We start from the raw sequence: 24295 nt of genomic DNA, 5'->3' as shown, positions 1-24295 counted from the left end.
TCAACTATGACAGACAAAAGGAGAAAAAAAATCCAGAAAAATCACATTGTAGGATTTTTAATGAATGTATTTGCAAATTATGGTGGAAAATAAGTATTTGGTCAATAACAAAAGTTTCTCAATACTTTGTTATATACCCTTTGTTGGCAATGACAGGTCAAATGTTTTCTGTAAGTCTTCACAAGGTTTTCACACACTTGCTGGTATTTTGGCCCATTCCTCCATGCAGATCTCCTCTAGAGCAGTGATGTTTTGGGGCTGTTGCTGGGCAACATGGACTTTCAACTTCCTCCAAAGATTTTCTATGGGGTTGAGATCTGGAGACTGGCTAGGCCACTCCAGGACCTTTGGAAGGAGGTTTTCACTCAAAATCTCACGATACATGGCCCCATTCATTCTTTCCTTTACACGGATCAGTCGTCCTGGTCCCTTTGCAGAAAAACAGCCCCAAAGCATGATGTTTCCACCCCCATGCTTCACAGTAGGTATGGTGTTCTTTGGATGCAACTCAGCATTCTTTGTCCTCCAAACACGACGAGTTGAGTTTTTACCAAAAAGTTATATTTTGGTTTAATCTGACCATATGACCATTCTCCCGGATCATCCAAATGCTCTCTAGCAAACTTCAGACGGGCCTGGACATGTACCGGCTTAAGCAGGGTCTGGCACTGCAGGATTTGAGGCCCTGGCGGCGTAGTGTGTTACTGATGGTAGGCTTTGTTACTTTGGTCCCAGCTCTCTGCAGATCATTCACTAGGTCCCCCCATGTGGTTCTGGGATTTTTGCTCACCGTTCTTATGATCATTTTGACCCCACGGGGTAAGATCTTGCATGGAGCCCTAGATCGAGGGAGATTATCAGTGGTCTTGTATGTCTTCCATTTCCTAATAATTGCTCCCACAGTTGATTTCTTCAAACCAAGCTGCTTACCTATTGCAGATTCAGTCTTCCCAGCCTGGTGCAGGTCTACAATTTTGTTTCTGGTGTCCTTTGACAGCTCTTTGGTCTTGGCCATAGTGGAGTTTGGAGTGTGACAGTTTGAGGTTGTGGACAGGTTTCTTTTATACTGATAACAAGTTCAAACAGGTGCCATTAATACAGGAAACGAGTGGAGGACAGAGGAGCCTCTTAAAGAAGAAGTTACAGGTCTGTGAGAGCGAGAAATCTTGCTTGTTTGTAGATGACCAAATACTTATTTTCCAGCATAATTTGCAAATAAATTCATTAAAAATCCTACAATTATTTTCTGGATTTTTTTCTCATTTTGTCTGTCATTGAAGTGTACCTATGATGAAAATTACAGGCCTCTCATCTTTTTAAGTGGGAGAACTTGCACAATTGGTGGCTGACTAAATACTTTTTTGCCCCACTGTATATGGTCCTAAAGTGGTCCTTTGTAGATCAGTTGGTAGAGCATGGTGCTTGTAACGCCAGGGTGGTGGGTTCAATTCCCTGGACCACCCAAATGTAAAATGTATGCCCGCATGACTAAGTTGCTTTGGGAAAAACTATCTGCTAAATGGCATATTATCCTAAAGAACACCCTGTTTCTATGGTACAGATCATATAATACACATCGAATCCATTGCACTGCAATACCATTTGTGTTCTACATTGAATTGTGGTACCTACTTCGCACATATAGGATCACCAAGAAAATATTTGTAATGACTTGAAATAGCCAACATTTTATCTGAATCCGGTTCAAACTAAAATTATTCAAATTATTATTTTGTTTAAAAAAAAAGGTTTGGAGAAATGTACCAGGCTTCTGTCATTTTCACCAGTGATATTAAAGTTGCAATAATTCGGTGCACATTCACTGATATTGCATAAAACAATCTATTTGATTACAGTACATTACAGTTCTTCCTATTTGTGAACAAACACTACATCTGTGACATAGAAACATACAGTACATATCTTGACAGAAAATGGGTACAATGAAGTACTAATGAGTTAATATTTGTAACTTATTAATCAGTTCAGTTTGCCGGTTTGGTTGAAGAGGATATGATTTTCACAAAAACATTCAGATCATTACTGCTGTGTGTTTGTGTATGTACTACCTGAAAAGTTTGATTACAGTATGACTAAAAGACACAAAGAGCATTCACAAGGCACATAAGCTATTGTCTGTATAATCAGCGACACACTAACATAGTCAATAGAGCAGACACACAAAGTGGATGGGGTTTGACAAACTCCCCCTAGACAGCTCAATAGAACCATCACTCCACACAATCGCATTGTACTCACATCACTCGTCTATTATTGCTAAATCAGGAGCATGTGTGCTAAGCAAATTAGAAATATATAATTGCAATACATTTTACGGCTCATTTTTTGGAAATGTCTGTAATACTGAACTTACTTTTTACATGTGACAAGTATTAAAACATGTGCAGCATAAATTGTACAATACAGTTTTACTGCACAGAATAACGTTCATTGCTATTAGAAGAAAACTGAACGGCACAGTAATTTAGATGTTTTTTTTCCCTGTTTATCAAAAAGAATTGTCCCAACAATAGAGAAATAGGCTATTCTATTGAAATACGCTATGAGTAGTGAGACAAATGAGAGTAAAGAACTTTCCACAATCAGAAATCATGTAGATTCCTGAGTCGTTGCTTTTCCTAGACATTTCAAGCAACAGTTCTGTGGATCTTCAGATTGAATGTTTTTAACTCAATTCAGGCCTGTGCACTAATTCCTACTGGCAAACAAATCTAAAGTGCTTATTGTAATATTCATATCATCACTTCCTTAACCTTAAATTAGTATTTTTTTTAATTGTCCATTAAAACATAAAAAGCACACAATTCCACTAAAACAGCACAACAGTGACAAACAAAAAAAATTGCTGAACAACTTGATCTGAGCAGCGATATCAATACTGAGAATGCAACTTGCAGAGTATACAGTACGGATACAGTACAAGGGCAGTAAAAAGAGGTTGCCACTCCAACCTTTCTGTCAATGTTTCACAACCAAGAAAGATTATGGGGTATAGATGCTTGAATGTCTACATTCTTCTTTTGGTTTGCAACAGTTTAGATCACCAGTGTCTAGTCATGATGTAACCAGTTTGCACTGTTGAAATCACAACCTGAATCATTGCTTGAGTGACATGCTTCTGGAGCTGGTGTAGCTGGTTTGTGTATAGTACATTTAAAGTAAATATATATTATTTGACAGAGACCAGAATGTCTCAGGATGTGAATCTTAATTAATTTATTTTTTACAAAATATCGCTTCAAATTTTGATGAGAAAATATACCTTTTAAAATGAAGTAAATTCACGCATACATGACAATCGAAGAAGATTCCGCATCAGTGTGGCAGTGGTGGCCCCATCTTTTGGCAGCTGTGGCAATGGGTGGGAAATAATTGGTTCACATTGGAGTTTGACCCAAAATGGTGGGGGTCGGTGGGCAGTGTCAGTCTGGTTCATTTATATCCTAGCAATGTGCTCTCCACTGCAAGGAAGTCAGTCCTCTGTGTGCTGAGGGGGCCTCGGGATCCCCAGAGCTACACTGGACCACTGGAGGTAACTGGAGCTCAACTGTTGACCGAGGAGACGCACAAAAGGGGCTTCTCCAGAGACCAGTCTGACTACTCTGCTCCAGGTCTAGCTCACCCTCTCACCTTGCTCACTGTAACAGAGTTGCCCTCTGTGGGGTTAGGGGGACAAAGGTCTCCTCAATCACAAGGCCGTCTCCAAGGCTGAACTCTGCCCTCCTGCCTCGGTGGTGTCCATATCGACTCTAACACAGGCCACCTTCTCCTGGCTGCCAGAGACAAGGGAGAGAGATTGATGGGAAGAGAAGCATCAGCGGGCTGGTTGTGCTGTGCTGGGCCAGAATATCAATGGGTAAAGGATGAGCAGGAAATGTGTTGCTGATTTAAGTGCAATGCTGTCTGAAAGAATGTCAGACAGAGATGCTCAAATGAAACTCAAAGCTCATTCTGTGCTCTAAGTATAGACAGTTGTTAACACTCTCAACTTGAAGATGGCGGGCTCATGTGTTAAATTATGCTGTTAACCATTATAATTGGGGTAAAAAGACTAAATGTGTCAGCATCGTGTTATATCCTCAGGACGTCAGAACATCAGGGCAAAGCCTCTTGAACACTTTGCTTTTATATGCTGTAATGTAATATAATATATTACAATATACATTCATATATATTGTAATATATGAATGCATCTGTAGGCAAATACAATATTCAGGAAAACAAAATCAAGTCTTGTTTTATGCAAACATCCACACTAAATGTAGATGTCACAACACACATGCAACTGAACATTACACAAGTTATGACACAGCAAAAGCAATAACTTAATACTTTCATTACATAAGAATGGATGCATTGTTCTTGTCATACCTATTAATTAATGGGCTAGTCACAGAATATAATATAATTATTTGATCTACAAGGGGTGAGTTATCAATGTGATCTTGTCTTAGTGAGATTTCAGTAGACCTGAGGTGTGCCTGGAAAAAAGCTCCTCCATCTTTAGAAGGTGGGGCGGTCAGCTAAAGGGGAGTCATTTTCAGCATAGCTACCTTTGGCTACGCTTCATAGATGGGCCGAAGTCGGCGCTCATCGCCACTGCTTTGCATGCCCCGCTTTTGGCCATTTCCTCAGAGATATTAACATTGCCGAGGTCACATGAGCTACATGCAGCGAGGAACAGGACAGAACAGGGGAAGGGAGATAGAGATGCATGCATATGGATAAGGTAAACAAACAAAAGATTGAAGTGCACACATGACTACTTGGCACCAGTTCCCTGTCATTGAATCTTGCACTAAAAATATGCACTGGCTTATGTGTAACAATTTCTCTGTTGCCAATTGTTACTTTTGGACAATGATTGTCTGCGGTGAGTTCTCTACGTAATCAATGTGTACATTAGTCATTAGTATTCACATGGTTTTAGAGCCTTTTTACCTTGCCATGATACTATGTAGCATTATGTATCATAACAATCCCGCCCAAAACACAAACGCAACACGCTAGGAGTGTGTTTTCAATAAAAAGGCATCATCTACAGGTATAGTAGATAGCCAAGTTACGATTTTGGCCATGCGCTCATTGATGTTACTGTATATTACTGAGTAGGGTTAAAACTCAGCACGTGGGCTGGATATATCAGACACCCACCCCTACCGCCTCTTCATCCACTGGGAGGGTATGAGCGATTATTCTGTACGATCTGTTCAAGATAAACACGTTACAGACCTAACATCATCACTGTTACCTTTACATGCAATACCAAGAATGTAGAGATTGAATAGTATAACAAAATCATATAATACAAAGACAAATCGTGTCCTTGATTTAGCTATCCAGTGTAATGTATTGTACTCTGGTTGAATGGTGGGCAGCACTCACCTCCCTGAGAGAGTTTTGACTGGGATCTTGAGCAGGTTCCCACCGTCATAATGGACCTTCACAGCATTCACGCCCACCTGTTCTTCTATGAGCAATAAAGCCTGGGCCTCCTGGGACCAAGGGGACACGCAGAGAATTACAATATAGTGTACCCATGAGGGTGCAGGTAAATTGCCACGGTCTGAGCCCCTTTACCCATTCTAGTCATTTGATTTCTGTGGGGACAGGTCATGTTAGCGTGCTAGACAGTGAACGTTGTCTGGGAACTAATGGCTTTAAAAGTATTAGTGTGTGTTACCCGTTTCTCCCTCTCCTTCTTCTTCTTGTCATCCTCTTTCTTCTTCTTGCTCTCGGGCATCAAATCGTCCAGATAGCTGAGCTCCCTCTTTGTAAAGAAAAAGTCCAGAAGCTTCCGAATGAAGACGAGGGCCAGCACCTTTAAGCAAAAATAGGATATTTTAAGGGAGAGGGAGTAAAAGGACCACAGACTCATACAAAAGGTTTTCGATATTTTCATGTTTACAAACACCCTTGTTGGTAGACACGATAGCACGTTTCTCCAGTTTGTAGATGTGGAGAGGATATTACTATAGAGAGATGGGATTATAGTAGTATTACTATAGCACATTTCTCTCTATGGGTATTACCATCATTGGGAATACGACGGCAGCTGCCGAGGCCTTGATGACCCACAGCAGTATGAGGCAGGTGAGCTGCACCAGGGTGAATACATGGACCTTCCACAGGGGAACGTAGCGCAGGTAGATCAGGTCAGGCTGGTGCTTGGCTGGCATACCAAACAACTTGATACGGTCAAAGAACTAAAGGAGAGAGAGAGAGAGACCCGTTTATTGTTCATTTCATATTTTAGTCATGAAACACGCTCTTTGAGTTTAAATGTGATTATGTTTTTCTTGATAAAAGAGAGATTAATTACAAAGGAGTAAACTCATCATTACAGACAAGGCATTGCTTTACTTTTAAAGAAGAAAAAAACACTGATCATATCTTCAATCAATCATGTCATTGAATATAATCTCACTTGAATGCCTTTGAGTGAAGAGACTCCCATGTAGAGGAAGACTCCGTATAGCACTGGCATAGGAATGAACTGGAGGGTGGGGCAGAAGTTGAACATACAGTATATAATAAATAATACATGGGATATAAACTGCCTTTAAAAAATGACATGTCACTTGTTTCAACTGTAAGGTGAATATACTGTATAACAGTCAAACTGCTTATCATTCACATTGCCTGTCATGGCATTGGTGTCCCATTGTCTTGTAAAAATAAAGTTGGATTATTAATAAAACACTTCTCTGAAACCCAAAGAGCTGTCACCTTGAGTGCGGAGGTCATGAAGACAGAGCAGCCCATGAGGACAAAGATCATGAAGCCGGTGACTCTCTGCTCTCTGATGCCCAGGAACTTGGGCTGTTCTCCTGGGGCCGAGCAGCCCGACTCCACCTTTAGATTTGATCACATTAGATTCATATTTATTATACTCAGAGAAACACATTTTCTTCCCCAGACTTGTACATTAACACAAATAACAAATCCATTACTCACTTAGACCAGAGTTGTCAAACTTAATTCCTTAGTTTATTCCTGGAGGGCCGAGTGTTATTTATTTATTTGTTATTTCCATTTGTGTCCGGTTAAAACTTAGACAACCAGGGGAGGGCAGTTCCTAACTAATCGACGACCTGAATTGATCAATCGCGTACGAGGAGCAAAAAAAGGAATTGAGTTTGACACCACTGACATAAACAGAGACTAAACAAAGACCGCAGCAGGCTGCCAACCTTGAGGCTGTTGACGTGGGAGATGGAGAGCACGGTGGCGGCTACGAACCAGGGCAGGCCCATGATGGAGCAAACCCCCAGCATTACCGCCACCACCAGCAAGTCCAGATGGTAGCCACAGCCTTTCTGCATGACGGAGGGGGGAAACGAGGGGGCGGGGGGGAAGAAGAGGATAAAAAGCCATTTTAGTATAGCTGGACCACCGAATTGAAAACAATTGCTATATTCAACACAGTGAATGATAATATAATGGGCAGAACAAGGTGACAGAACAACATCTTTGTAAACATGTTTCTATTCCACCTTGACAGTGGAAATGGAGTCTGTAGACTACGGACGTCTATGCCATAAACCAGTGCTTGCTCACTTTGAGCTTGTGCTCCTTGCGGTTGATGATGACGGCGGTGATCTGCTGGTCCATGAAGATGAGGATGGTGCAGAGCAGAGCAGGCAGCGCCGCCACCAGCAGGGTCCACCAGGGGTTGGGGCCCAGCGGGGAGATCAGCCAGCCACGATGCTTGGAGGTAGGCTGTAGACCAGAGCATAGAGTTAGCTTTTAAACTGAAGCTACTGGCTTCAGTCAGGGTATAGTGTTCGCTAGCAAGAGCTTGTAAGTGCAAGTTCAAGTATATTGGTCATATGCACAGGAACACAGTACAATGAAATGCTTGCAGGTTCAACTCTGGACAATGCAATAACAATAATAGAAAAATAAAGTAATAGTGGTTGTGGTGTGTGTGGTTTTGATTGTGTGTGTTTTTGTATGTGCATATGAGAATAGCATTGAAGTTTACACTGACACGATGACAGAGTTCATCAGGAAGTGTATAGGGGATGTTGTTCCCACTGTGACGATTAAAACCTATACAAACCACAAACCGTGGATAGATGGCAGCATTCACGCAAAACTGAAAGTGCAAACCACTGCATTTAACCAGGGCAAGGAGACTGGGAATATGGTCCAATACAAACAGTCCAGTTATGTCCTCCGTAAGGCAATCAAACAGGCAAAACGTAAGTACAGAGACAAAGTGGAGTCGCAATTCAACGGCTCAGACACGAGATGTGTGTGTTATGGACTCCAAACATTCACGGATTATGAAGGGAAAACCAACCATGTCGCGGACACCAATGTTTTGCTTCCGGACAAGCTAAACACCTTCTTTGCCTGCTTTGAGGATAACACAGTGCCTCTGACACGGGCCGCTCCTGAGGACTGTGAGCTCTCGTTCTTTGTGGCCGACGTGAGTAAAACCCTTGCAAGGCTGCCGGGCCAGACGGCATCCCTAGTCGCGTCCTCATAGCACGCGCAGACCAGCTGGCTGGAGTGTTTACAGCATGTTCAATCTCTCCCTATCCCAGTCTGCTGTCCTCACTTGATTCAAGATTGTTCCTGTACCCAAAAAAGCGAAGGAAACTGAAAGTAAATACTATCGCCCTGTAGCACTCACTTCTGTCAGCATGAAGTGCTTGAGAGGCTAGTTAAGGATCAATTCACCTTCACATTACCAGACACCCTAGATCCACTGCAATTTGCATACCGCAACAAAAAAATCCACAGATGATGCAATCGCCATTGACACTGCACACTGCTCTATCCCATCTGGACAAGAGGAATACCTATGTTAGAATGCTGTTCATTGACTACAGCTCAGCCTTCAACACCATAGTACCCTCCAAGTTCATCCTTAAGCCCTGGGTCTGTACCCCACCCTGTGCATCTGGGTCCTGGACTTCCTGACGGCTTCCCCCAGGTTGTGAAGGTAGGCAACAACACCTGTACTATGCTGATTCTCAGCACTGGGGCCCCACAAGGGTGCGTGCTCAGCCCCCTCCTGTACTCCCTGTTCACCCATGACTGTGTGGCCAAGCAGGCCTCCAACTCAATCATCAAGTTTGCAGATGACACAACAGTAGTAGGCCTGATTACCAACAACAACAAGACAGCTAACAGGAGTAAGGTGAGGGCCCTGGCGTAGTGATGCCAGGAAAATAACCTCTCCTTCAATGTCATCAAAACAAAGGAGCTGATTGTGGACACACACACACAGTGGGCATGTAGTGTATATACACTACCAGTCAAAGGTTTGGACACACCTACTCATTCCAGCATTTTTCTTTATTTTTAATATTTTCTACATTGTAGGATAATAGTGAAGACATCAAAACTATGAAATAACACATATGTAATCATGTAGTAACCAAAAAAGTTAGGCATCCTTCCTAACTCAGTTGCTGGTGCGGAAGGGATGGGGCCAATGGTGACTTTAAAATAGTTACATAGTTTAATGTCTGTGATAAGAGAAAACTGAGGATGGATCAACAACATTGTAGCTATTCCACAATACTAACACAATTGACAGAGTGAAAAGAGGGAAGCCCATACAGAACAAAATATTCCAAAAGATGCATCTTGTTTGTAACAAGGCACTAAAGTAGTACTGCAAAACATGTGGCAAAGCAATTCCCTTTTGTCTAGAAAGTAGAATAGAAAGTGTTGTGTTGAGTTTTGCCCCAAACATATTACTGAATACCACTCTCACAACTTTAAAGCATAGTGGTGGCAGAATCATGTTATTGATATGCTCATAACTGTTAAGGACTGGGGAGTTTTTCAGGATAAAAAAATAATGAAATAGAGCTAAGCACAGGCAAAATCCTTGAGGAAAACCTGGTTCAGCCTACATTCCACCGGACACTGGGAGATGAATTCACCTTTCAGCAGGACAATAACCTAAAACAAAAGGCCAAATTGACACTAGACTGCTTACCAAGAATACAGTGAATGTTCCTGAGTGACCGAGTTACAGTTTACTTAAATCTACTTCAAAATCTATGGCAAGACTTGAAAATGGTTGTCTAGCAATGATCAACAACCAAGTTGAGGTTGAAGAATTTTTTAAAGAATAATGGGCAAATGTTGTACAATCCAGGTGTGCAAAGCTCTTATAGACTTAACCAGAAATACTCACAGCTGTAATTGCTGTCAAAGGTGATTCTAATATGTATTGACTCAGGGGTGTGAATACTTATGTAAATGAAATATTTCTGCACCAAAAAAATGAATTTTTTTTCACTTTGTCATTGTGTGGTATTGTGTGTAGGTGGATGAGATTTTTTTTTAAATACTGCCATCCATTTTGAATTCAGGCCGTAACAACAAAATGTGGAATAAGTCAAGGGGGTCCTACCTCAAAGCGGTCGGGTACGTTGAGTTTAGGAGAGGGGATGCCCATTAGATAGTCCACCAGCACCATGATCATAATGGTCAGAAACACGGCAAAGTCACTGATGGTGGAGCGCACCTGCACAACCCATATGAACCACAATACATAATCATGGTAACGTGTAAAAAAACACAGTCATTAAAATTCACTCAGTGGGAACACCTACACAGTAGCTAACAGTAATAGCTAAATGTGGAACATATTGTGTGGGAAGAATGTGAAGACCTTGAAGTTAATTGTGAATATTGATGCAGCACAATAAAACTTACCAGTTCACACATTTACATTTTAGATGAACGTGCACGCACACACACACACACACACACACACACACACACACACACACACACACACACACACACACACACACACACACACACACACACACACACACACACACACACACACACACACACACACCATGCGCCCAAGTGAATAACACACCTTTGTAGGGAAGTATCGCTCGGTCTTGATCTCCTTGAGAAAAGAGGAGAGGAAGAAGGTGGTGAAAAAGAGGATGATGGACCAGAAGAGGACATCTGGGATGTAGGGGCCGTGGTGACCACAGGCAGGACCAGCAAACTCTCCATGAAGCAGGTTACACATCTGGCAAAGAGTGTAAAGGGTCAGAGAAATACACAGGCTCAACAGATGTTTTTGCAGTGTGTGTGTCCTCTGACTAACCGATACGTTGAGGCTGTTCCAGGAGATAGAGTCTGGTGTGTGTCCTGTCTGGTTCCACGTCTGCAAGATCTGAGCGGAGGCGTTGGCCGGTTGAGAACACTGACACCTGAGTCAAGAGAATAAATCTTACACTCCCCATCATAAATAGCACAAAACCATAAGCTCCCCTTTTATAGTCAGTGGTGACATCTAAAACACAGAAATCCAAATAGAAAAGATACATTCCCTGAAGAAAGCGGAAAAATGGCAGTGCCCACTTCTCGTGTCTTTTGCCCACCACCGAGGCTCTCTGACCCTGACTCACGAGTAGAGTGTGAGGTTGTCCAGCTCGTTGTGCATGTTGACGGGGTAGTGTTCCCCCAGCTGGAAGAGCTTCTCCAGGGCCTCGTAGATGAAGATGATGCAGATGAGCGCGGCGAAGGCCTCCTCTGTGAAGCGGGTGATGTAACAGACCAGGGAGCTAGCGTCTGTGGCCACCAGGACCAGGCAGAGGAAGGCCGTCCACAGGCCGATGCTGGTCCTCAGAGACAGGTAGGACAGGCCGTAGTCCCTGGGTGGATAGTACGGTAATTAAGATCAAGACTCAATATTAGGGCTGTCAAACAATTTAAAAATGTATTTGAGTTAACTAGCAGGATTTTGTGATTAATGGCAAATTTAGAATTTGCTCAAATTCAAAATGTAAGATTTAAAATGTTAAAAAACATTACAAAAATATTAACGTCTTGATTTTGTCTAAAGTAATGGTTAGCAAAATTAGGTAAATTGAGAAAGCACACTTTATTTAACCTCAATGTCAACTTCTTTTTACATGGCATTGTACTGCAGATTTTTAGCTGTATAGATTATGTATTTTGGGTGTTTTCAGTGTATTTTCACATCCATATCTTATTAGGGACTGGAAGCAGTAAGCTCAAAGCATAGAGTTTATGACAATTGTAGGGGAGGCGCAATCACTCGGACTATGCCTTATAAAATGATTGAGGATTCATCAATAATGACCTTGAGTCTGTCCCAACTTTGTAAGCCCAAAGTTTTTCCTGACCATGTGACTTGACCAGAAAAAACTCCAGGCCTTGTAACTTACTGTACATGTACAGTATATAAAACTCAGGGAGTTACTGAGAAACAAATGAGAAATCCCCAAATGTCAGTAGTGAACTTGTCCTTGCAGGTTGCTACCGCCAGAAGGCCACAGTGCGAATAAGTGTAACCAGGATCGGTGTAGCACTCACTTGCAGAACTTAAAGAGGATCTTCTCGAAAACCAGGACAGGCCCCGTGCTGCCCAGGATAGTGAGGGGCTGCCCCGCAAACAGAGAGAAAGCCACTCCTGTGAGGGACGCCCCAAACAGAGACTCTATGGCACTCTGTAGCAAGAGAAGGAAAAGAGGGAGGGAAAAGGGGAGGATGACAAGGGGGTTAATACATAGAGGAACCAGAGAGACTGGGAGACTAAGGGGAAAAGAGGCAAAGCGAACAGAACACCCCACATAACATAATACATATGTTTAAACTGACATTCCAGACCGCCTAGCATCAGACTGCCTAGATAAACTTCTCTGCTTTTTCCACCACGTCGGCCTGCCAATTGTAATATCCCTCCGCCACTTGTCATCTAGTCAGTTTACTCAGACACATCACACACCCCGGCGCGCTGACGCTCGCTATGCCAACAGTCTCCCTCCTAATAAAGACATCTAGGGTCACTGTAGGGTGTGTGTGTGTGTGTAAGTCATTGTCAGGATCAAAGCACAGAGACAGTATATAGAGTAGCTCGCAATGAGGAAGAGGGACACCATCTAAGCACCTACTATTTGCTTATAGTGATATGCATCCTATATGCTTTTAGTGATAAACAAATAGGGTAAGACCTTGCCGTAAACCTGTTTCACCAGGCAGCTAAGTGACTGGCAGAAACAGCTGAATTCGGAAGTTTACCTGTGCTTAGGTTGGAGTCATTAAAACTTGTTTTTCAACCATTCCACAAATGTATCATTAACAAACTATAGTTTTGGCAAGTCTGTTAGGACATCTACTTTGTGCATGACAAGTCATTTTTCCAACAATTGTTTATAGACAGATTATTTCACTGTACCACAATTCCAGTGGGTCAGAAGTTTACATATAGTAAGTTGACTGTGCCTTTAAACTGCTTGGAAAATTCCAGAAAATTATGTCATGGCTTAAGAAGCTTCTGATTGACTCAAATGATGTCAATTAACCTATTGGAGGTGTACCTGTGGATGTATTTCAAGGCCTACCTTCAAACTCAGTGCCTCTTTACTTGACATCATGGGAAAATCAAAAGAAATCAGCCAAAACCTCAGAAAACAAATTGTAGACCTCCACAAGTCTAGTTCATCCTTGGGAGCAATATCCATACGCCTGAAGGTACCACGTTCATCTGTACAAACAATAGTACGCAAGTATAAACACCATGGGACAACGCAGCTCTCATACCGCTCAAGAAGGAGACACGTTCTGTCTCCTAGAGATGAATGTACTTTGGTGCAAAAAGTGCAAATCAATCCCAGAACAACAGCAAAGGACCTTGTGAAGATGCTGGGGGAAACAGGTACAAAAGTATCTATATCCACTGTAAAACGAGTCCCATATCGACATAACCTGAAAGGCCGCTCAGCAAGGAAGAAGCCACTGCTCCAAAACCGACACAAAAAAATATTTTTTTTGCAACTGCACATGGAGACAAAGATCATACTTTTTGGAGAAATGTCCTCTGTTCTGATGGAACAAAAATATAACTGTTTGGCCATAATGACCATAGTTATGCTTGGAGGAAAAAGGGGGGGATTGCAAGCCGAAGAACACCATCCCAACCGTGAAGCACGGGGGTGGCAGCATCATGTTGTGGGGGTGCTTTGCTGCAGGAGGGACTGGTGCACTTCACAAAATAGATGGCGTCATAAGGAAGGGAAATTATGTGGATATACAGTGCCTTGCGAAAGTATTCGGCCCCCTTGAACTTTGCGACCTTTTGCCACATTTCAGGCTTCAAACAAAGATATAAAACTGTATTTTTTTGTGAAGAATCAACAACAAGTGGGACACAATCATGAAGTGCAACGACATTTATTGGATATTTCAATTTTTTTTAACAAATCAAAAACTGAAAAATTGGGCATGCAAAATTATTCAGACCCTTTACTTTCAGTGCAGCAAACTCTCTCCAGAAGTTCAGTGAGGATCTCTGAATGATCCAATGTTGACCTAAATGACTAATGATGATAAATACAATCCACCTGTGTGTAATCAAGTCTCCGTATAAATGCACCTGCACTGTGATAGTCTCAGAGGTCCGTTAAAAGCGCAGAGAGCATCATGAAGAACAAGGAACACACCAGGCAGGTCCGAGATACTGTCGTGAAGAAGTTTAAAGCCGGATTTGGATACAAAAAGATTTCCCAAGCTTTAAACATCCCAAGGAGCACTGTGCAAGCGATAATATTGAAATGGAAGGAGTATCAGACCACTGCAAATCTACCAAGACCTGGCCGTCCCTCTAAACTTTCAGCTCATACAAGGAGAAGACTGATCAGAGATGCAGCCAAGAGGCCCATGATCACCCTGGATGAACTGCAGAGATCTACAGCTGAGGTGGGAGACTCTGTCCATAGGACAACAATCAGTCGTATATTGCACAAATCTGGCCTTTATGGAAGAGTGGCAAGAAGAAAGCCATTTCTTAAAGATATCCATAAAAAGTGTTGTTTAAAGTTTGCCACAAGCCACCTGGGAGACATACCAAACATGTGGAAGAAGGTGCTTTGGTCAGATGAAACCAAAATTGAACTTTTTGGCAACAATGCAAAATGTTATGTTTGGCGTAAAAGCAACACAGCCCATCACCCTGAACACACCATCCCCACTGTCAAACATGGTGGTGGCAGCATCATGGTTTGGGCCTGCTTTTCTTCAGCAGGGACAGGGAAGATGGTTAAAATTGATGGGAAGATGGATGGAGCCAAATACAGGACCATTCTGGAAGAAAACCTGATGGAGTCTGCAAAAGACCTGAGACTGGGACGGAGATTTGTCTTCCAACAAGACAATGATCCAAAACATAAAGCAAAATCTACAATGGAATGGTTCAAAAATAACATATCCAGGTGTTAGAATGGCCAAGTCAAAGTCCAGACCTGAATCCAATCGAGAATCTGTGGAAAGAACTGAAAACTGCTGTTCACAAATGCTCTCCATCCAACCTCACTGAGCTCAAGCTGTTTTGCAAGGAGGAATGGGAAAAAATGTCAGTCTCTCGATGTGCAAAACTGATAGAGACATACCCCAAGCGACGTACAGCTGTAATCGCAGCAAAAGGTGGCGCTACAACTTAAGGGGGCTAAATAATTTTGCACGCCCAATTTTTCAGTTTTTGATTTGTTAAAAAAGTTTGAAATATCCAATAAATGTCGTTCCACTTCATGATTGTGTCCCACTTGTTGTTGATTCTTCACAAAAAAATACAGTTTTATATCTTTATGTTTAAAGCCTGAAATGTGGCAAAAGGTCGCAAAGTTCAAGGGGGCCGAATACTTTCGCAAGGCACTGTATTAACAACATCTCAAGACATCAGTCAGAAAGTTAAAGCTTGGTCGCAAATGGGTCTTCCAAATGGACAATGACCCCAAGCATACTTCGAAAGTTGTTGCAAAATGGCTTAAGGACAACAAAGTCAAGGTATTGGAGTGGCCATCACAAAGCCCTGACCTCAATCCGATAGAAAATATGTGGGCAGAACTGAAAAATTGTGTGCGAGCAAGGCGGCCTACAAACCTGACTCCGTTACACCAGCTCTGACAGGAGGAATGAGCCAAAATTCACCCAACTTATTGTGGGAAACTTGTGGAGGGCTACCTGAAACGTTTGACCCAAGTTTAACAATTTAAATGCAATGCTACTAAATACTAATTGAGTGTATGTACATTTCTGACCCACTGGGAATGTGATGAAAGAAATAAAAGCTGAAATAAATCACTCTCTCTACTATTATTCTGACATTTCACATTCTTAAAATAAAGTGGTGATCCTAACTGACCTAAGACAGGGAATTTTTACTAGGATTAAATGTCAGGAATTGTGATAAACTGAGTTTAAATGTATTTGGCTAAGGTGTATGTAAACTTCCGACTTCAACTGTATTAGGTGATATAGCACAGATAGAAGACAAACAGATGTAATCGGATTCATTGACACTCATGTACAAGGACCCACTCACTATGTTGCCCTTTGTGGCCTCGCCCAGCAGCCCTCCGAAGGTGATGACAGGGGACATGCAGGCGCAGTAGAGGAACAGGATGGAGGCCAGACACTGCAGGTTCAACGAGTCCCGGATGTCGCTCCAGTAGAACGGGGCCTTCCGCTTTATATCCATCACCAGGCCTCCAAAGATCCTAGAGGAAGGGGAAACCACAACACATTGCAGCAGGCTAACTGAAGTAGCAGCATTATACTAATGGGGTAGAGTACCCCTGATAACATCTTGTACTTCTGGATTTGGTTTTTATACCATATACAGTGCCTTGTGAAAGTATTCAGCCCCCTTGAACTTTGCAACCTTTTGCCACATTTCAGGCTTCAAACATAAAGATATAAAACTGTATTTTTTTGTGAAGAATCAACAACAAGTGGGACACAATCATGAAGTGGAACGACATTTATTGGATATTTCAATTTTTTTTAACAAATCAAAAACTGAAAAATTGGGCGTGCAAAATTATTCAGCCCCTTTACTTTCAGTGCAGCAAACTCTCTCCAGAAGTTCAGTGAGGATCTCTGAATGATCCAATGTTGACCTAAATGACTAATGATGATAAATACAATCCACCTGTGTGTAATCAAGTCTCCGTATAAATGCACCTGCACTGTGATAGTCTCAGAGGTCCGTTAAAAGTGCAGAGAGCACCATGAAGAACAAGGAACACACCAGGCAGGTCCGAGATACTGTCGTGAAGAAGTTTAAAGCCGGATTTGGATACAAAAAGATTTCCCAAGCTTTAAACATCCCAAGGAGCACTGTGCAAGCGATAATATTGAAATGGAAGGAGTATCAGACCACTGCAAATCTACCAAGACCTGGCCGTCCCTCTAAACTTTCAGCTCATACAAGGAGAAGATTGATCAGAGATGCAGCCAAGAGGCCCATGATCACTATGGATGAACTGCAGAGATCTACAGCTGAGGTGGGAGACTCTGTCCATAGGACAACAATCAGTCGTATATTGCACAAATCTGGCCTTTATGGAAGAGTGGCAAGAAGAAAGCCATTTCTTAAAGATATCCATAAAAAGTGTTGTTTAAAGTTTGCCACAAGCCACCTGGGAGACACACCAAACATGTGGAAGAAGGTGCTCTGGTCAGATGAAACCAAAATTGAACTTTTTGGCAACAATGCAAAACGTTATGTTTGGCGTAAAAGCAACACAGCCCATCACCCTGAACACACCATCCCCACTGTCAAACATGGTGGTGGCAGCATCATGGTTTGGGCCTGCTTTTCTTCAGCAGGGACAGGGAAGATGGTTAAAATTGATGGGAAGATGGATGGAGCCAAATACAGGACCATTCTGGAAGAAAACCTGATGGAGTCTGTAAAAGACCTGAGACTGGGACGGAGATTTGTCTTCCAACAAGACAATGATCCAAAACATAAAGCAAAATCTACAATGGAATGGTTCAAAAATAAACATATCCAGGTGTTAGAATGGCCAAGTCAAAGTCCAGACCTGAATCCAATCGAGAATCTGTAGAAAGAACTGAAAACTGCTGTTCACAAATGCTCTCCATCCAACCTCACTGAGCTCAAGCTGTTTTGGAAGGAGGAATGGGAAAAAATGTCAGTCTCTCGATGTGCAAAACTGATAGAGACATACCCCAAGCGACTTACAGCTGTAATCGCAGCAAAAGGTGGCGCTACAAAGTATTAACTTAAGGGGGCTGAATAATTTTGCACGCCCAATTTTTCAGTTTTTGATTTGTTAAAAAAGTTTGAAATATCCAATAAATGTCGTTCCACTTCATGATTGTGTCCCACTTGTTGTTGATTCTTCACAAAAAAATACAGTTTTATATCTTTACGTTTGAAGCCTGAAATGTGGCAAAAGGTCGCAAAGTTCAATGGGGCCGAATACTTTCGCAAGGCACTGTAGGTGACCATAACACATTTGTCGACTCTTTTGGACCTTCCATAGGGTCGGCAGATATTTTTTCAGGACCAGCAGATAACATTTTCAGACCCTCATCAATAGGGTCTGCCAGATTACTTTTTGGAGCCTGCAGAGAACTTTTGGGGGGCATCACAGTAGGTGAATGGCAGTTCATTGGTGGTACAGATTTTTTGACACTTATTTCACAAGCATTCATTCACATTTCCCTATGGGGTTGGACACTCCTGCTCTCAGACCCAGATACCAGTCAGCCCATCTTTCTACCTCACACACTCACCTAACTTACACAAGCACAAATAAACATTCTACAAATAAACACACTCTACAAGGAGCCACGTGATCACAGAGGCTTTCACACCTAGAACCTGAGTGTCTATTTATGCCAGCATTTTATGCCAGCATCGTAATTGTGCAGTCATAATGATCTATACAACATTAAAATCAACCATTCAATATCCGTGGTTATGTGCTGTGCAGTTATGTTCATGACTTGTCACAGTATGTAGGAATTGTATGCTGTTAATTTTGACTTCATAAACAGTTTCAATAATGTATTGCCTTAAAAATGTTTAATGAATTTCAAATGAATAACATTTATTTCAAATCAAATTCTATTTGTCACATGCGCCGAATACAACAGGTGAAATGCTTACTTACAAGCCCAATGCAGCTTTAAGAAAATACCCCAAAAATACCAAAGAAAAGTAAGAGATATGAAAAACATATGAATAAAGAGTAGCAGTAAATAACAATAGTGGGGATATATAGGGGGTACCGATTCATAGTCAATGTGTCAATGTGCAGGGGCACCGGTGTCGAGGTAATTATGTACATGCAGGTAGGGTTATTAAAGTGGCTATGCATAAACAGTCCGGGTAGCCGTTTGATTAGTTGTTCAGGAGTCTAAAGGCTTGGGGGTAGAAGCTGTTTAGAAGCCTCTTGGACCTAGACTTGGTGCTCCGGTACCGCTTGCCATGCTGTAGCAGAGAGAGCAGTCTAATACTAGGTTGGCTGGAGTCTGACAATTTTTAGGGCCTTCCTCTGACATCGCCTGGTATAGAGGTCCTGGATGGATGTGTTGTTACCTAACCTTACCACCTGGGGGCAGATCATCAGGAAGTCTAGGATCCAGTAGCAGTGGGAGGTGTTTAGTCCCAGGGTCCTTAGCTTAGTGATAAGCTTTGAGGGCACTATGGTGTTGAACGCTGAGCTGTAGTCAATGAATAGCATTCTCACATAGGTGTTCCATTTGTCCAGGTGGGAAAGGGCAGTGTGGGGTGCAATAGAGATCTGTGGGTCTGTTGGTGCGGTATGCAAATTGGAGTGGGTCGAGGGTTTCTGGGACGATGGTGTTGATGTGAGCCATGAACAGCCTTTCAAAGTATTTCATGGCTACAGATGTGAGTGCTACGGTTCGGTAGTCATTTATGCAGGTTACCTTGGTGTTCTTGGGCACAGGGACTATGGTGGTCTGCTTGAAACACGTTGGTATTACAGACTCAGACAGGGAGAGGGTGAAAATGTCAGTGAAGACACCTGCCAATTGGTCAGCACATGCTCGGAGTACACTTCCTGGTAATCCATCTGGCCCAGAGGCCTTGTGAATGTTGACCTGTTTAAAGGTCTTACTCACATCGGCTGCGGAGAGCGTGATCACACAGTCATCTGGACCAGCTGATGCTCTCATGCATGTTTCAGTGTTACTTCCCTCGAAGCGAGCATAGAAGTGATTTAGCATGTCTGGTAGGCTTATGTTACTGGGCAGCTCATGGCTGTGCTTCCCTTTATAGCCTGTAATAGTTTGCAAGCCCTGCCACATCCGACGAGCGTCGGAGCCGGTGTAGTACGATTCGATCTTAGTCCTGTATTGACGCTTTGCCTGTTTGATGATTCGTCTGAGGGCATAGCGGGATTTCTTATAAGCTTCTGGGTTAGAGTCCCGCTCCTTGAAAGCCGGCAGCTCTGCCCTTTAGCTCGGTACGAATGTTGCCTGTAATCAATGGCTTCTGGTTGGGGTATGTACGTACAGTCACTGTGGGGACAATGTCCTCGATGCACATATTGATAAAGCCAGTGACTGATGTGGTGTACTCCTCAATGCCATCGGAACAATCCCGGAACATATTCCAGTCTGTGCTAGTAAAACAATCGTGTAGTTTAGCATCTGCTTCATCTGACCACTTTTTTATAGACCGAGTCACTGGTGCTTCCTGCTTAATTTTTTGCTTGTAAGCAGGAGGATATGGTCAGATTTGCCAAATGGATGGCGAGGGAGAGCTTTGTACTGTGTGTGGAGTAGAGGTGATCTAGAATTGTTTTCCCTCTGGGTGCACATTTAATATGCTGATAGAAATTTGGTAAAACTGATTTAAGTTTCCCTGCATTAAAGTCACCGGCCACCAGGAGCGCCACCTCTTGGTGAGCATTTTCCTGTTTGCTTATGGCGGAATACAGCTCATTGAGTGTGGTTTTAGTGCCACCTTCGCTCTGTGGTAGTATGTAAAACAGATACGAAAAATATAGATGAAAACTCTCTAGGTAGAGAGCTTATCATGAGTTTATCATGAGATACTCTACCTTGAGATACTCTACCTCAGGTGAGAAAAACTTTGAGACTTCCTTAGATATTGTGCACCAGCTGTTGTTTACATAAATGCATAGGCCCCCACCCCGTGGGGCTGTTGTTCTATCTTGCCGATAGAGTATATAACCCGCCAGCTGTATGTTCTTAATGTCGTCGTTCAGCCACGACTCGATGAAACATAAGATATTACAGTTTTTAATGTCCCGTTGATAAGATATGTGATTTCAGTTCATCCCATTTATTTTCCAGCGATTGAATGTTAGTTAGCAGAATGGAAGGCAAGGGCAGATTAGCCACTTGCCACCTGATCCTCGCAAGGCACCCGGATCTTTCGCCTTGAATTATTTTGCCTTATCAACTCTCCTCTATGGGGCAGTTTCCCCAGACACAGATTAAGCCTAGTCCAGGACTAAAAAACAAACTCAAAATTGAATCCCCATTGAAAATGCTTTTACATCTAGAATTAAGATTAATCTGTGCCCCGGGAAACCTCCCCTATGAATTCATATGTCTAACTCACCGTCCGGTTCTCTGCAGCTCGGGCCCAGCTCCGTGGCCTTCATCCTCCTCCAACATCTCCCCAGAGAGTGAGGCCGACCCATTGGGCTGGGAAGGTATCTTCCTCTTCATCTAAAGGTGAGAGTCATTATAGGTGTAGCTCAGTTTGTAGAGCATGGAGTTGGCCACGCCAGGGTCGTGGGTTCGATTTCCACTGGGGCCACCCACATGTATGCATGCCTGACTAAGTTATTATAGGGCTGACATATCCTCTACTGCCACCAGGAGGCACAGTCATACACATCATCAAAAACATAATGGAAAACTACCATGCAAGCCAGTGTTCTTCAATCCTGGTCCTGGGGCCTACAGGTGGTGCAGTGCAGGCTATATCGCCAACCTAGTATTAACACATCTGATTCAACTAATTATCAAACCCTTGACTAGTTTAATCAAGTGTGTTAATGCTAGGCAGAAACAAAAACCTGCACCTCTTGTGGGTCTCCAGGATCATGATTGAAGAGCACTAAATATGTGACCAATATCTAACATCAGGTTTAACTTAACTTCAGACATCTATGTATATATATTTTTGTATGGGTTTGTTCATTTTCTGATTATAGGCAAGCTCATTGTCATCTTAGACCCACACCTGCGATGGGACGTTCTTGGGGGGTTCGATTCGTATCGTGGGGTCCCATTCTCCTGGGGGCAGAACTGTCACCTGGTCCAGAAATTCATCTATCCCAGACAGCAGGTCCGTCCGGTCTTTGGCTTTGTACGCTACATCATGGAATATCTACAGAGACATGCAGGAAAGAGGATAGCTTTTAAATGTTGATGTAATTAACGTAAAATGTATCTAATCTGAATGCTACACCTAAGGATTCAAGGTTTCAAGGTTATTATATTCTATGCATGTCAGGGGGGGATATAATTAATGTTTATGAATGAATGTTACTAATCCTGATAAGAATATAAAATAATAATTGCACAAACAGCATGTAAAACATCTCCCCTCCTCTCACCTCATCTGTCATCAGTGTGGCCATGGATCTGCCAATCTCATGGTACTGAGGGCCTTTCCCATGTGGACCCAGTAGCAGGAACAGAAATCTGTAGAGGACACAAACCATTTTCACACATTAGACTCAACGCAAATATATGTAGATGGACAGACATAGGCTAATACAATTTTTTTACTCAAAACCCAACATAAGTGAGTATATTTGGTGATAGGACATATGACTCCAAATACAAATGGTTTAGGTTACTGTAGGGGAGCAGGTGATTGAATAAAACCTAGGACCAGCAGGTTAGACAGAGAAAGAGCAGGGAAAGAGTGGGTGTAGAGATGTAGTGTACCTACCTGGTGGGCACGGGCACCTCCGTGAGCCCTGTGATGAGGACGGCGGGAGACAGGCGTACGAAGGCGATGATGGGCTTCTCCAGGAAGTCCACCTCACCTACCAGCACGTTGGACGCCTCAGCGCCCGGAGGAATCTTCTTCATGAAGTTCGTGTCCACCTATAGGACCCGAATGGGACAGAGAGAGAGACTTTAGGGAGTAACAACATTACAAGAGAGTGTCTCCTAATCCCAAAGCACATTTGAGTTTTTTGTTGCCCTAGCAAAGGCTTGATTAGTTGAATCGAGAGTGTTAGTGTTAGGGAAAGAGGTCTGCGCAGGAAATAATTCTTCATCCCGCTCCCACACACTGCTTTTCATACTGCGTCCTCTTAGCTCTTGCTGATTTCTTGTCCGACTCCCAACCACTCCCGCAAGAACTGGTCCCGAACCCGACCACAGTCCCGCAATGTTATTTTAGGTGTATGTGACATAGCTCGCTTTGCAGCCCTGGTCCTAGCAATTTTGCCACCCTAGGCAAGATCAAAATGCACAAAAATAGGTTAATAGGTTAAAATACCCGAGATTCTCAAGTGGCCCATTATATTAGTCTATCGTATTATTGTCCTATATCTTAGATATAAGACAGATAAGGAAACATGTTTCATTTTGTTTTCACATGTATATAACCCTTTATTTTTGGCACTAACAGTCTCCATATATTTTCATTCATTTTTTTACTGGTACCGGGGGACCTTCAGACGAGTCGTGCAAGACCTAGAGCAAAACCACATGCACGTGTTCATGAGTCTCACCTTTCCACAAAGGGGTCATATTAGCGAGTAGCCCAAACTGTTCAGATGCTACAGACAGAAGTTGGCAGATCGGCTGTACCAAGACGCTTGTGGGGATCGTAGAGCAAACACCGCTCTAGCTGTGCCACCTTTCACCGCAGATGAAGTGCGACATCGGCGGATTGAGACTCATCCAAAGCAAAACAAATCTCTAGCATAAACTGACAGATTTGTATGGGGATTTTTTTGTATTATGCTAACTAGAGTTCCGCGGGGGGGTTTAATACAATAGATAACACATACAAAACAGAAAGACAACTGTTCTAAATAATCTGTGGGGATATACCATACAACATTTTCAGCCCAAATTTTATCTGACCCCCACACCCATAGCATGAAAAATGCTAACCCCCCCCATGTCTATTTCTATGGGCACAAGCACTGTTCACAACCCTCTTGCTGGTGGAGATAAAATTTTGCAGGTTTAAATCTTATTTCCTGCAATTCAACACATTTTCTCATAGGGTGCAGAGAAGATTTAGCTGTTTTAAAGCTATTTTTTGCAATTCTATACATTTTACCATGTCTAATGTGTATTCATGTGATATTTGAGTGACTCAAACATGGGCTAAAAAAACGAGCTAAAGAAAAGTTAGCTGGCATGGGCTAGTTGATCTGGACATTTCTGACAAGTTATAAATAGCTCTCTGAGGTATGCAATGACTGACATGACAAGAGAAATACGGATGATGCACTACCCA

General features: G+C 42.6%; 1 protein-coding gene across 5 annotated transcripts in view; it reads right to left on the bottom strand.

Moving 5' to 3' along the window:
• Positions 1-1823: 1823 nt before the first annotated feature.
• LOC112266658 (sodium bicarbonate cotransporter 3-like) overlaps positions 1824-24295 on the bottom strand; it is a 66111-nt gene continuing 43639 nt past the window's right edge. For 2 of the 5 annotated variants that reach the window (XM_024444339.2, XM_042295748.1), the window contains 19 exons: positions 22763-22920; positions 22422-22509; positions 22046-22192; positions 21416-21525; positions 16364-16538; positions 12361-12494; positions 11430-11675; positions 11126-11231; positions 10886-11047; positions 10406-10519; positions 7582-7743; positions 7215-7340; positions 6751-6876; positions 6449-6517; positions 6054-6227; positions 5705-5842; positions 5407-5516; positions 4575-4685; positions 1824-3794 (listed from right to left, as the gene is read on the bottom strand). In XM_024444339.2, the coding sequence (XP_024300107.2) occupies positions 3710-3794; positions 4575-4685; positions 5407-5516; positions 5705-5842; positions 6054-6227; positions 6449-6517; positions 6751-6876; positions 7215-7340; positions 7582-7743; positions 10406-10519; positions 10886-11047; positions 11126-11231; positions 11430-11675; positions 12361-12494; positions 16364-16538; positions 21416-21525; positions 22046-22192; positions 22422-22509; positions 22763-22920 (2541 nt within the window). In that variant the 3' untranslated portion in view covers positions 1824-3709. Of the gene's footprint in view, positions 3795-4574; positions 4686-5175; positions 5228-5406; positions 5517-5704; positions 5843-6053; positions 6228-6448; positions 6518-6750; positions 6877-7214; positions 7341-7581; positions 7744-10405; positions 10520-10885; positions 11048-11125; positions 11232-11429; positions 11676-12360; positions 12495-16363; positions 16539-21415; positions 21526-22045; positions 22193-22421; positions 22510-22762; positions 22921-24295 lie in introns of all 5 variants that reach the window. The other 3 variants (XM_042295747.1, XM_042295746.1, XM_042295745.1) reach the window with 3 other exon arrangements.

The sequence above is a fragment of the Oncorhynchus tshawytscha genome, linkage group LG13 (genome assembly GCF_018296145.1).
Source record: "Oncorhynchus tshawytscha isolate Ot180627B linkage group LG13, Otsh_v2.0, whole genome shotgun sequence".
In the NCBI taxonomy this organism is placed as follows: domain Eukaryota; kingdom Metazoa; phylum Chordata; class Actinopteri; order Salmoniformes; family Salmonidae; genus Oncorhynchus; species Oncorhynchus tshawytscha.
This window is presented reverse-complemented; position numbering and strand designations above follow the sequence as displayed.